Genomic DNA, 14,360 nt, shown 5'->3' with positions numbered 1-14,360 from the left:
GTGTTCCTCAACGATCCAGACTGTTGGTTCCACCATGCTGGAACAAGCTAGTAGCACACTACTTTTCTTCCGTTAAGAACGTCTTAAGACTCGTGTCCAAACCCCGTCTGAACTGTTCTGATCGCGTGAATAGATTCAGTTTTTCTGCTTAAACCAGAGTTGTGTTTTAAGAGATGTTTTCTGCCGGGTCTCATAAAGGGTCTCGTTAAAAAAATGGGAACATTTCTGTGGTTTTGGCTCAACAGATAAGAATTCTGCTTATTCCTGGTAATCATGTGGGATAAATAAAGATGGGAAAACAGGAAAAATGGGTTTTCTTTTTCCGTTTTCTTTCAATCCTGTAACATTATCTGCATGATTTTCTACCAGTCTCATAACTTTTGGGACATTTTCCCATGAAATCCAATAGAAAGCTGTCCCAGAACTTTTGACCACTGCAAACTCGTATGAAATTTTCACACTAATTGTTTTTATTTCTTAATGTTCACTGATAACATTTGCTCACATGCACACAGTTGATTAAAAAGAAATTCTGTTTTTATTGTCTCTGCAGATGAGCGGGACAGGGTTCAGAAAAAGACCTTCACAAAATGGGTCAACAAGCACCTGATAAAGGTAAGACCCCAAATCCACGTCGACCTGAACATACAGACAACTTTCCCCAACACAAACATCATGGTGAAGCTGCAGCCATGCTTTGCTGCATACGTGAGACGGAGCAAATCACGTACACCTGGCCTCACTTTAGCCCACGCACCGGAACCGCGGCGTCCAGGACCTGCTCAGGTTTCACATCTGGAATCCAGACTGTCAGGGTTCTGCAGGGGAACAGGAGGCGGCTGGAGTCCATGTTGGTCACAGGACTTACAGCTACGATACTGAAGCAGTGGAATAAAGTTTAATCAGAGTCCTCAGGTGGCGAAAAAAGACCAATAATCAGTTTCAGTATTAATCAGCTATCTGGAAAAAATGCTATTAATAATTATAAGCACTCTTATTAATATTTTTAATTAATTGTTTAGTAAAATTACATTAATTTATTTGTTCTAACTTCTCGATCAACTTTTTAAATCAGTATTTTTTTTATTTAACACGCTGCCTTAACTGTAGGCTAAAATCCAACATAGCCGCCTCGTGTTACGATGAATACACGAACTATTTACTACAGCGCAACACCTGCTTGTAAATCCGTCAGTCGATGTATTAACAGCTTTTTCACTAACAGTAGTTAGCCTGGTGAGTTAGCACTTTTTGCTAGTTTTCTGACTCATCGCTTAAATGTGATTAAGTATTTGCAGTTTTAACTTCATCAGCATCTTTCTGAGTGAACATCATGTAATGCCATGCTAAGTTATGCTATATAATGCTATTTTATGCTTCTTTATGCTACACTGTTGTATGCTACATTATACTATTTTATGCTATGCTACATTAAGCAATGCTACCTAATGCGCCTTTATGCTACCCTGTATTATAATACATTATACTGTTTTATGCTATGCTACATCATGCTATGCTGCCTTGTTTCTTTATCTTAAGCTGTATTTTTACTTTATGCTTTTTTGTGTTATGCTACATTATGCCATGCTACCGTATGATCCTTTATGCTACGCTGTATTATGTTACATAATGCTATACTATATAATGCTATGCTATATAATGCTATGCTACATTGTGCTACGTTATGCTTCTATATGCTACTCTATCTTATTCTCCTTTATGCTATGCTACCTTATGCTTCTTTATCTTTTGCTATATTATGCTACATATTGCTACATTATGCTATTATGCTACATAAACCATTTTGTGCTATGCGATGTGCTATGCTTCATTATGCTACCCTGTCTTATTATCTATTATTCTCCTTTATGAGATGTTATTATGCTCTGTTAGGCTGCTCTGTATGCTAATTTAAGCTCTGTTTTGCTTCTCTATGCTACATTACATTATTTTACATTATCTTACAATATTTTAGACATCCATTACTTTGACTTAAATTCCTTTCTGTTCTGCTGTACGTTATATTACGGTATGTCAGCTCATCTTTCCCTCGGTACGCTACCTTAACTTATATTTATTCACGCTACCTGATGTTTCATTTTATTGCAAAGTGTAGGAAAGACGCTACCTGTACCCCATCTTCCAAACTGTTTAACGTTGTGCGTCACGTTCAGGTTGTTCATGTTTGTGCTAAAACATTCAGCAACATAAATGAAGCTCATATAAAATCAAAATACAAACATTTTAGATGTTGTGTTCCTTACTGAACAATCTGTTGTAAGATCACAAGTTCATTGTTTTGTCACCTCACAATAACAAAACTTGTTTCTTTAAATCGGCCTTTTGGTTTGTTGGCACAAGAAAACCTGATTATCAGCGGATATTTACTGAGAACATGTGATCATCTTTCAGCATCATGACTGCTGAGGAGGATCAGATATAAGCAGCTCCCATAACAACATGTTTTATTTAACATTATCTTCAGCCGTTCTTGGCTTCTGTGTGGTTTTAAATGTTTTGAACGTGAACATTAGACTGAAATCTTTTCAGATTTTTATTCGTTTATGTTTTTATTTATCATTATAAGCTTTTGCATTGTCATGCAGCTTTGGCATCCTGGATGTGTTGCATTGCCATAACGACCAGAAAACATGAAGGTTTTTCGTTTCTAACATCCTGTTAGATGCTGCTGCTTGTGACCTCAGCAGCGTTTTCTCTGCTGGGTGTTGCTGGGTGTTGCTGGGTCTTGCTGCGCCTCGGCGGCCTTGTTTTCGCTCTGGATCCACACAGTATCTCGGTGTCCATGCGTGTCCTCTTACACGGGATGACTCACTCGGTCTCTCGTCACTTATTTACTGGAAAATCCCTCGGCTTTAGATCTGTGAGACTCGGGATGTTCAGCGATCCCTGTCAACCCCCCAGGATATTTTAAACTGGTCACAACAGAGTCATGAGATTAAAGCATGAGGTGGACTTCTGATGGTCAGCATGTGGAAGAAGCGCCTCTTTAGGGGAAAATAGACTTCTTTCTGTTTAAACTGGCACTTTCACACAAAGCAAATCACTTTAACATGAAGGACTGAAGCATTGTTGGATGATTAAATTACAAAAAAGTGTCTCAAACTTCTGTTTCCTCACAAGTCTCTTCAGTTTTCCATCTTCTCACATGCGTCTGTTTCTTCTCTCCATCCGTCCTCCTGTCCTCCTCCATCCTTTCCCATCAGCACTGGAAGGCTGAGGTAGGTGCTGCATGTACGCTCGGAGGTTTTCCTTTCTGTTTCTAACCTTCCTCCTTTCATGTGAGCCGGCGGCGCGAGTCTTTCTGCAGAGCAGTGTGTGTACACACTCACCTGCAGCAGGTGGAGCGTCCGCACGCTGCTTTCTACCGTTTGTTCATCGTCTTTGTTGGATGCAGAGTTTATGTCATTAACCAGAAGGAACCTTGTTAGCAGCTACTTTTCAGTTTCTGTTTACGTAGAAAACTGTGCGATTTGCAGATTTTTCATTTGAAAGCGTCTAAAATGATTCTTTTAATTCATAAGAGTAGATTTTAAAGTAATTTTTAATTTGTAAAAATAATAGTTTATTATGAAACACAAAGAAGATTTTCAAAAATAATTTCAAGAAAACCTTGCAGGTCTCCTGGAGACGACTCCGCCCCCCATGCAGCTCATGCCTACGGAGGCAGCGGTCGACACGACGTGGTGGGCGCGATGCGGTGGGCTGGATGCGGTGGGCTGGATGCGGTGGGCTGGATGCGGTGGGCTGGATGCGGTGGGCTGGATGCGGTGGGCGCGATGCGGTGGGCTGGATGTGGTGGGCTGGATGCGGTGGGCTGGATGCGGTGGGTGATGCGGTGGGCTGGATGTGGTGGGCTGGATGCGGTGGGCGCGATGCGGTGGGCTGGATGTGGTGGGTGATGCGGTGGGCTGGATGCGGTGGGCTGGATGCGGTGGGCTGGATGCTGTGGGTGATGCGGTGGGCTGGATGTGGTGGGCTGGATGCGGTGGACTGGATGCGGTGGGCTGGATGCGGTGGGTGATGCGGTGGGCTGGATGCGGTGGACTGGATGCGGTGGGCTGGATGCGATGGACTGGATGCGGTGGGCTGGATGCGGTGGGCTGGATGCGGTGGGCTGGATGCTGTGGGTGATGCGGTGGGTGATGCGGTGGGCTGGATGCGGTGGACTGGATGCGGTGGGCTGGATGCGGTGGGTGATGCGGTGGACTGGATGCGGTGGACTGGATGCGGTGGGCTGGATGCGATGGACTGGATGCGGTGGACTGGATGCGGTGGGCTGGATGCGGTGGACTGGATGCTGTGGGTGATGCGGTGGGCTGGATGCGGTGGGCTGGATGCGATGGACTGGATGCGGTGGACTGGATGCGGTGGGCTGGATGCGGTGGACTGGATGCGGTGGGCTGGATGCGGTGGGCTGGATGCGGTGGGTGATGCGGTGGGCTGGATGTGGTGGGCTGGATGCGGTGGACTGGATGCGGTGGGCTGGATGCGGTGGGTGATGCGGTGGGCTGGATGCGGTGGACTGGATGCGGTGGGCTGGATGCGATGGACTGGATGCGGTGGGCTGGATGCGGTGGGCTGGATGCGGTGGGCTGGATGCGGTGGGCTGGATGCTGTGGGTGATGCGGTGGGTGATGCGGTGGGCTGGATGCGGTGGACTGGATGCGGTGGGTGATGCGGTGGGCGCGATGCGGTGGACTGGATGCTGTGGGTGATGCGGTGGGTGATGCGGTGGGCTGGATGTGGTGGGCTGGATGCGGTGGACTGGATGCGGTGGGCTGGATGCGGTGGGTGATGCGGTGGGCTGGATGCGGTGGACTGGATGCGGTGGGCTGGATGCGATGGACTGGATGCGGTGGGCTGGATGCGGTGGGCTGGATGCGGTGGGCTGGATGCTGTGGGTGATGCGGTGGGCTGGATGCGGTGGGCTGGATGCTGTGGGTGATGCGGTGGGCTGGATGCGGTGGGCTGGATGCGGTGGACTGGATGCGGTGGGCTGGATGCGGTGGGTGATGCGGTGGACTGGATGCGGTGGACTGGATGCGGTGGGTGATGCGGTGGACTGGATGCGGTGGGCTGGATGCGGTGGGCTGGATGCGGTGGGCTGGATGCGGTGGGTGATGCGGTGGGCTGGATGCGGTGGGCTGGATGCGGTGGGTGATGCGGTGGACTGGATGCGGTGGGTGATGCGGTGGACTGGATGTGGTGGGCTGGATGCGGTGGGTGATGCGGTGGGTGATGCGGTGGACTGGATGCGGTGGGTGATGCGGTGGACTGGATGCGGTGGGTGATGCGGTGGGCTGGATGCGGTGGGTGATGCGGTGGGTGATGCGGTGGGCTGGATGCGGTGGGCTGGATGCGGTGGGCTGGATGCGGTGGGCTGGATGCGGTGGACTGGATGCGGTGGACTGGATGCGGTGGGCTGGATGCGGTGGGTGATGCGGTGGACTGGATGCGGTGGGCTGGATGCGGTGGACTGGATGCGGTGGGCTGGATGCGGTGGACTGGATGCGGTGGGCTGGATGCGGTGGACTGGATGCGGTGGGCTGGATGCGGTGGACTGGATGCGGTGGGTGATGCGGTGGACTGGATGCGGTGGACTGGATGCGGTGGGCTGGATGCGGTGGGCTGGATGCGGTGGACTGGATGCGGTGGGTGATGCGGTGGGCTGGATGCGGTGGGCTGGATGCGGTGGGCTGGATGCGGTGGACTGGATGCGGTGGACTGGATGCGGTGGGCTGGATGCGGTGGACTGGATGCGGTGGGTGATGCGGTGGGCTGGATGCGGTGGGCTGGATGCGGTGGACTGGATGCGGTGGGTGATGCGGTGGGCTGGATGCGGTGGACTGGATGCGGTGGGCTGGATGCGGTGGGCTCTATGCGGTGGGTGATGCGGTGGGCTGGATGCGGTGGGTGATGCGGTGGACTGGATGCGGTGGACTGGATGCGGTGGGCTGGATGCGGTGGGCTGGATGCGGTGGACTGGATGCGGTGGGCTGGATGCGGTGGGCTGGATGCGGTGGACTGGATGCGGTGGGCTGGATGCGGTGGACTGGATGCGGTGGGCTGGATGCGGTGGGTGATGCGGTGGACTGGATGCGGTGGACTGGATGCGGTGGACTGGATGCGGTGGACTGGATGCGGTGGGCTGGATGCGGTGGACTGGATGCGGTGGGCTGGATGCGGTGGGCTGGATGCGGTGGGCTGGATGCGGTGGGCTGGATGCGGTGGGTGATGTGGTGGGCTGGATGCGGTGGGCTCTATGCGGTGGGCTCGATGCGGTGGGCTGGATGCGGTGGGCTGGATGCGGTGGGTGATGCGGTGGACTGGATGCGGTGGGCTGGATGCGGTGGACTGGATGCGGTGGGCTGGATGCGGTGGACTGGATGCGGTGGGCTGGATGCGGTGGACTGGATGCGGTGGGCTGGATGCGGTGGACTGGATGCGGTGGGTGATGCGGTGGACTGGATGCGGTGGACTGGATGCGGTGGGCTGGATGCGGTGGGCTGGATGCGGTGGACTGGATGCGGTGGGTGATGCGGTGGGCTGGATGCGGTGGGCTGGATGCGGTGGGCTGGATGCGGTGGACTGGATGCGGTGGACTGGATGCGGTGGGCTGGATGCGGTGGACTGGATGCGGTGGGTGATGCGGTGGGCTGGATGCGGTGGGCTGGATGCGGTGGACTGGATGCGGTGGGTGATGCGGTGGGCTGGATGCGGTGGACTGGATGCGGTGGGCTGGATGCGGTGGGCTCTATGCGGTGGGTGATGCGGTGGGCTGGATGCGGTGGGTGATGCGGTGGACTGGATGCGGTGGACTGGATGCGGTGGGCTGGATGCGGTGGGCTGGATGCGGTGGACTGGATGCGGTGGGCTGGATGCGGTGGGCTGGATGCGGTGGACTGGATGCGGTGGGCTGGATGCGGTGGACTGGATGCGGTGGGCTGGATGCGGTGGGTGATGCGGTGGACTGGATGCGGTGGACTGGATGCGGTGGACTGGATGCGGTGGACTGGATGCGGTGGGCTGGATGCGGTGGGCTGGATGCGGTGGGCTGGATGCGGTGGGCTGGATGCGGTGGGTGATGTGGTGGGCTGGATGCGGTGGGCTCTATGCGGTGGGCTCGATGCGGTGGGCTGGATGCGGTGGGCTCTATGCGGTGGGCTGGATGCGGTGGGCTGGATGCGGTGGACTGGATGCGGTGGGCTGGATGCGGTGGGCTCTATGCGGTGGGTGATGCGGTGGGCTGGATGCGGTGGGCTGGATGCGGTGGGTGATGCGGTGGACTGGATGCGGTGGACTGGATGCGGTGGGCTGGATGCGGTGGGCTGGATGCGGTGGGTGATGCGGTGGACTGGATGCGGTGGACTGGATGCGGTGGGCTGGATGCGGTGGGCTGGATGCGGTGGGCTGGATGCGGTGGGTGATGCGGTGGGCTGGATGCGGTGGGCTGGATGCGGTGGGCTCGATGCGGTGGGCTGGATGCGGTGGGCTGGATGCGGTGGGTGATGCGGTGGGCTGGATGCGGTGGGCTGGATGCGGTGGACTGGATGCGGTGGGCTCTATGCGGTGGGTGATGCGGTGGGCTGGATGCGGTGGGTGATGCGGTGGACTGGATGCGGTGGGCTGGATGCGGTGGGCTGGATGCGGTGGACTGGATGCGGTGGGCTGGATGCGGTGGGCTCTATGCGGTGGGTGATGCGGTGGGCTGGATGCGGTGGGTGATGCGGTGGACTGGATGCGGTGGACTGGATGCGGTGGGCTGGATGCGGTGGGCTGGATGCGGTGGACTGGATGCGGTGGGCTGGATGCGGTGGACTGGATGCGGTGGGTGATGCGGTGGACTGGATGCGGTGGGCTGGATGCGGTGGGTGATGCGGTGGGCTGGATGCGGTGGGCTGGATGCGGTGGACTGGATGCGGTGGGCTCTATGCGGTGGGTGATGCGGTGGGCTGGATGCGGTGGGTGATGCGGTGGACTGGATGCGGTGGACTGGATGCGGTGGGCTGGATGCGGTGGGCTCTATGCGGTGGGTGATGCGGTGGGCTGGATGCGGTGGGTGATGCGGTGGACTGGATGCGGTGGACTGGATGCGGTGGGTGATGCGGTGGACTGGATGCGGTGGGCTGGATGCGGTGGGTGATGCGGTGGACTGGATGCGGTGGACTGGATGCGGTGGGTGATGCGGTGGACTGGATGCGGTGGGCTGGATGCGGTGGGTGATGCGGTGGACTGGATGCGGTGGACTGGATGCGGTGGGTGATGCGGTGGACTGGATGCGGTGGGTGATGCGGTGGACTGGATGCGGTGGGCTGGATGCGGTGGACTGGATGCGGTGGGTGATGCGGTGGACTGGATGCGGTGGACTGGATGCGGTGGGCTGGATGCGGTGGGCTGGATGCGGTGGGCTGGATGCGGTGGGTGATGTGGTGGGCTGGATGCGGTGGGCTGGATGCGGTGGGCTGGATGCGGTGGGTGATGTGGTGGGCTGGATGCGGTGGGCTGGATGCGGTGGGCTGGATGCGGTGGGTGATGCGGTGGGCTGGATGCGGTGGGCTGGATGCGGTGGGTGATGCGGTGGACTGGATGCGGTGGACTGGATGCGGTGGACTGGATGCGGTGGGTGATGCGATGGACTGGATGCGGTGGGTGATGCGATGGACTGGATGCGGTGGGCTGGATGCGGTGGACTGGATGCGGTGGGTGATGCGGTGGACTGGATGCGGTGGACTGGATGCGGTGGACTGGATGCGGTGGGCTGGATGCGGTGGGCTGGATGCGGTGGGCTGGATGCGGTGGGCTCTATGCGGTGGGCTGGATGCGGTGGGCTCTATGCGGTGGGCTGGATGCGGTGGGTGATGCGGTGGGCTGGATGCGGTGGGCTGGATGCGGTGGGCTCTATGCGGTGGGCTGGATGCGGTGGGCTGGATGCGGTGGGCTGGATGCGGTGGACTGGATGCGGTGGGCTGGATGCGGTGGGCTGGATGCGGTGGACTGGATGCGGTGGGCTGGATGCGGTGGGCTGGATGCGGTGGGTGATGCGGTGGACTGGATGCGGTGGGCTGGATGCGGTGGGCTGGATGCGGTGGGCTGGATGCGGTGGGTGATGCGGTGGGCTGGATGCGGTGGGCTGGATGCGGTGGGCTGGATGCGGTGGGTGATGCGGTGGGCTGGATGCGGTGGGCTCTATGCGGTGGGCTGGATGCGGTGGGCTGGATGCGGTGGGTGATGCGGTGGGCTGGATGCGGTGGGTGATGCGGTGGGCTGGATGCGGTGGGCTGGATGCGGTGGGCTGGATGCGGTGGGCTCTATGCGGTGGGCTGGATGCGGTGGGCTGGATGCGGTGGGCTGGATGCGGTGGGCTGGATGCGGTGGGTGATGCGGTGGGCTGGATGCGGTGGGTGATGCGGTGGGCTGGATGCGGTGGGCTGGATGCGGTGGGCTGGATGCGGTGGGCTGGATGCGGTGGGTGATGCGGTGGGCTGGATGCGGTGGGCTCGATGCGGTGGGCTGGATGCGGTGGGCTGGATGCGGTGGGCTGGATGCGGTGGGTGATGCGGTGGGCTCGATGCGGTGGGCTGGATGCGGTGGGTGATGCGGTGGGCTGGATGCGGTGGGCTCTATGCGGTGGGCTGGATGCGGTGGGCTCGATGCGGTGGGCTGGATGCGGTGGGCTGGATGCGGTGGGTGATGCGGTGGGCTGGATGCGGTGGGCACACGATGTGCTCGGCTCGCGGCTTTTCTGACTCTCTTTATCCAGATTTGTTCAAATCTACGTCTTTTTTTCAGGACAGTAAAAATCGTAAAGCCTGACTGTTAACGATCAGGAACAAAATGTACTGAAGAACCAAAACGGCGTTTTCCAGGTTTGTCTGAAGCAAACTTTTTAAATGATTATTATCAGCCAGCCGATTGGACGACCCTCGCCTGGAGGCGGGGCTATAGTGCCACCTTGTGGCCTGTACCCTGACAGCATTTCAGCCTTACCTGTGTGTGTTTCCGGCTTGTTGCGCAGGTTCATCAGGTGTTTTATGTTCAACCATTTCACTGCTCATCGTGTGTGTGCAGCTTGTGTGTAAAATGATGCAACTAAAATAAAACCAGTTCCAGAATCCAGAACATCTGAGACGTTTTCTAAATGTTTTTTCTCTGTGATGAGACGAGTAAAGGTGTCATGTGACGCAGCAGCAGGTGATGGACAGCGGCTTGTTTTGTGTGCAGGCGCAGCGACACGTCACCGACCTGTACGAGGACCTCCGGGATGGACACAACCTCATCTCGCTGCTGGAGGTGCTCTCCGGGGAAACTCTGGTGAGCTTCAGCGGGAGTCTTCCTGCGGTGTTATTCTGGTGGAATCTCTGCATGTGTTGACTTCCGGACGTTTCCGTCCATGCCGAGGCCATGCACACTCTTCTTACTTAGCATTAGCGCACCGTGTGGTGACGCAGCCCTGAACACTAATTTCATTCTTTGCTTCCATCTTGTAACCGATCTGCACTGTCTCCTTTGATCCCTGTTTCTTTCTGACTCCTGTTTGCTGACCTTTGCCCTGACCTCTCCCCTCTGCCTCTGCCTTCCTCTCTCGCGATGCTCGTGCTGTAGCCGAGGGAACGTGACGTTGTGAGGAACGTGCGGTTGGTGAGTGGCGCCTGGACTGTGGCTGGCCGCCTTCTCGGGCGTGGCATGTGTCGCCACCAGGTGGCTGCTGGGTTGTGCATGACGCCGTCACACTCCCTGTTCTTTTGGTCCTTTTTTGATTTTGTCTGTCAGCTGCAGGATCAGGAGGCGACGCGGCTTCACTTTCTGATTATTTCCGGCTGAAGGAAAGATTTTATTTTCTAGTCACTTTCTAGTCCAAACACGTCTACAAAGGATTTTTCTAGAGAGGAGGACTTTATACTGCAGAAAAACAATATTTTATCTTGTTAGTTGGAAAATCTGACTTTAAAAAATCTGAGATATTTTTTATCTTTGTGAAAATTTTCCAGTGGATTTAGAAAAATAAATTTATCCTAAAATAAGTTAAATGTAAGAATTTCAGAAAAATTGAATATTTTGGGGGAAATTATCCAATTGGTTAAAAAATAAAAATAATTTACAGGATGATTTGTCATATTATTTATTTACTTTTTTGTAAAATGATCCAGTTAATTAAGAACATATTTCTTTAAGAAGTGTATAATTTAAGAGTTGTTTTTATTTGTTTAGTAAAATGTGAAGATTTAAAGGAAAAAAACTGAAAAGAATTTTTTTTTTTTTTTTAGTAAAATTATTTTATTTTCTCTGTTTTCACTAATAATCAGGACAGAAAGTAATTTATTTATTAGAATGAAAAATTCCACATTTCTGTCATTTTTAACTTTGTGAAAAACTGTTTGATTCACAAACCAAGTTTCCTCACTTTTCCCACTGCAAGCTGATTTTATTTATTTATTTTGATTTATTTTTGATGTATTTCTGCAACCAGGCTTGAGACCGACAGAAAATGCAGCAGAGCATGTTGTTGTCATCACTCCCGGGGTTACCATAGCAACCTGCGGTTGCCATAGAGACCTATAAACTTTATTCAGCTGAAACGGTAAAATGTGACTCATCAGCTGACGGCTCGGTGTCCCAGTAAAAAGGACTGGTTTCCATCATCATCCACATCTCAGCTGGATCTGCCATGCATCTCGGGAGGGAGGGAGGGAGGGAGGAGGAGGTGTGTGTGTTGGGGGGGGGGGGGGGGGGGGGGGGTCTGATGAAGCTGATCAAACGCTTCGATCGACAACAAGCACAATTTGAATCCAACTTCAAATTTGCTTTCTTTCAGCACCATGACTGTAGATACACAGTAGAGTAGTGGACGCTGAAACGCCTGTTCCTCAGTCATGGGGGGGGCTTCACCTGTAAACACCTGAAACGTTCCCTCCTTTTCATCTAATCCGTCATCTTTTTCTCTTCCAGCCGCGGGAGAAAGGCAGGATGCGCTTCCACAAGCTGCAGAACGTCCAGATCGCGCTGGACTTCCTCAAACACAGACAGGTCAGCAGCTTCCGGTGCTTTTACCTTCTGTTGGTCGCGAGACGGGACCCTTAAGACCGCCCCCTCATTTGCATAACGAGACAGAAAGGACTCGTAGATAAATACGCCTGGAAGCGGAAGATGATTCCAGATTGGAAATAATGAAGACAAAAATAAAAAGAATAAATAAAATGTCAAATAAAGACTCAGAAATAAATTATTTACAGGAAACAAACAAAGAATTAAATAAAAGGAGGAAAAAAGTTTTCAATAAATAAATAAATAAATCTGAAAAGGGCATAAAGAGTAAATAAATAAGATTATAAAGATACATTCAATCCAAACAGCTGAAAATAGCAAAATAAATATGAATGTGTCTTTTAGGTTTCCTCACAGTAAAACTGCTTTTATGTTTAATCTGTTTGGTTTTATTCCAGTATTATTATTTACTGTGTTTATTTGTTTGTGTGTAACCAATGCAGCGACAGTAACGTTGCTAGTGGACGCTACGCATGCAAAGCTTAACGTTCGCTTCAGTCTTCATAGATTATTTTCCTTTTCCTACAAATCTGATTGGTCGGGAGGCGGACCTTTTAGTTATCAGCATCTGTTGCCACGGTGATACAGCTCGGTGAGCAGCGATGCTGAAAATCCAGAGCTGGAATTTCAGGCTCCGGGTCCAACGTTAAAAAAAGTCATTTTCACGTCCGAGAAGATGTTCTCGTGTCTCCGACTGACGCTAGCTGGACATCAGGTTGTACGAACCAGTAAACTGCTGTTCTCCCAACACTCAGGTCAAACTGGTCAACATCAGGAATGACGACATCGCCGACGGCAACCCCAAGCTGACGCTGGGCCTCATATGGACCATCATCCTTCACTTCCAGGTAAACCAGGACAGAGATTTGCTATTCAAACGGCAAAACGTTGCTGCAACGTGTGTAGTTTACATGCATGCATGGCGTTGAGGTGAAGGAACGACGATTCCTCTTCGGCTCCATGTTGACACAGCGGTTAGAAGCCAGTCGTCTCCAGCTGCGTTCTACTTCCTCCTCATGCAGTCCAGAACGCGGCTAACAGCGCCTCTGGACCGCACCAGGAGGGAGGCTCGTTTCAAAGCGTTTCTTGTGGGCCCTCATGATGTCGGGCTCCACTCAAACAGGAGCTGCTCCTTCCTGAACATAAACAAAGCGCCGGTTCGCAGGAGGAGTGTTTACATGGTGTGTAGCTGCTGCTTTGGCAGGTTCTGCAGAGAGTGGGAGAAAATGGAGGTTTCTTTCTGAGCTATAATGATGGTCGTGTTGGGGTGTATTCAGAGTGACTCAGTGGTTCCCATGAGAAGGCTGGCAGGAGACGTGGCAGCTCCGGAGTGACTCACAAACCACAAACTCAGCCAGATGTTGTTAGTTTGGGTTTGACAGGAAGTTAGAAGTAGTGCAGAAAAGGACGAGCGATGTGGAAAATATGGCCCGTTGCTGAGACGTCGTTTTCATTTCAGGCTCCAACAACTCCAAATAATCCAGGTTTCTTATTATTCATCCACTTTTTGACCTTTCAGTCTGCAACATTCATTCATTCATCATCCGAACCGTTTAGTCCGATGAAGGGTCGCAGGAAGCTGGAGCTTATCCCAGCAGTCTTCGGGCGAGGGGCGGGGTACACCCTGGACAGTTCGCCAGTCCATCGCAGGACCAGGCAGCAACATGTTCCAGAAAAAGATGATTTAGTTTCAGTTTTCCCACTTTGTCCCGTTCCGTCTCCCAACTCCTCCGAGGCATTCCACAGCTGAAGACGCCAGTCATGGAAGTTTTGTCCTAATATTCCTTAAAACATGACTTCAGGTGTACGGAGTCCTGGTCCTGGTTGTTTCAGGTAGGCGGACTGGTCCAGAACCAGAACCCTCGGTGTGGTTTCAAAGGCTCCCGTACCATCACAAAACCCTGTTCCGACCCCCGTAACGTCACATAACCCTGATCCGTCCCCCGTAACGTCACAGAACCCTGATCCTAACCCGCTACCATCACAGGACCCTGATCCGTCCCCCGTAACGTCACATAACCCTGATCCGTCCCCCATAACGTCACATAACCCTGATCCGTCCCCCATAACGTCACATAACCCTGATCCGTCCCCCATAACGTCACAGAACCCTGATCCGTCCCCCATAACGTCACATAACCCTGATCCGTCCCCCGTAACGTCACAGAACCCTGATCCGTCCCCCATAACGTCACATAACCCTGATCCGTCCCCCATAACGTCACATAACCCTGATCCGTCCCCCATAACGTCACATAACCCTGATCCGTCCCCCATAACGTCACATAACCCTGATC

The 14,360-nt window shown here is 53.3% G+C and overlaps 1 protein-coding gene across 7 annotated transcripts in view; it reads left to right on the top strand.

Annotated features, from left to right (window-relative positions):
• pleca (plectin a) overlaps positions 1-14,360 on the top strand; it is a 131,271-nt gene that overhangs the window by 70,889 nt on the left and 46,022 nt on the right. For 2 of the 7 annotated variants that reach the window (XM_079258653.1, XM_079258649.1), the window contains exons 2-7: positions 554-615; positions 3,225-3,239; positions 10,243-10,332; positions 10,624-10,659; positions 11,968-12,045; positions 12,819-12,911. In XM_079258653.1, coding sequence (XP_079114779.1) covers positions 554-615; positions 3,225-3,239; positions 10,243-10,332; positions 10,624-10,659; positions 11,968-12,045; positions 12,819-12,911 — 374 coding nt within the window. The remainder of the gene's footprint in view (positions 1-553; positions 616-3,224; positions 3,240-10,242; positions 10,333-10,623; positions 10,660-11,967; positions 12,046-12,818; positions 12,912-14,360) is intronic. The other 5 variants (XM_079258654.1, XM_079258650.1, XM_079258655.1 and 2 more) reach the window with 3 other exon arrangements.

Source organism: Telmatherina bonti, assembly GCF_933228915.1.
Source record: "Telmatherina bonti genome assembly, chromosome: 19".
Taxonomy (NCBI): domain Eukaryota; kingdom Metazoa; phylum Chordata; class Actinopteri; order Atheriniformes; family Telmatherinidae; genus Telmatherina; species Telmatherina bonti.
Note: the sequence above shows the minus strand (reverse complement) of the source record. Positions and strands in the feature narration are given on the sequence as shown.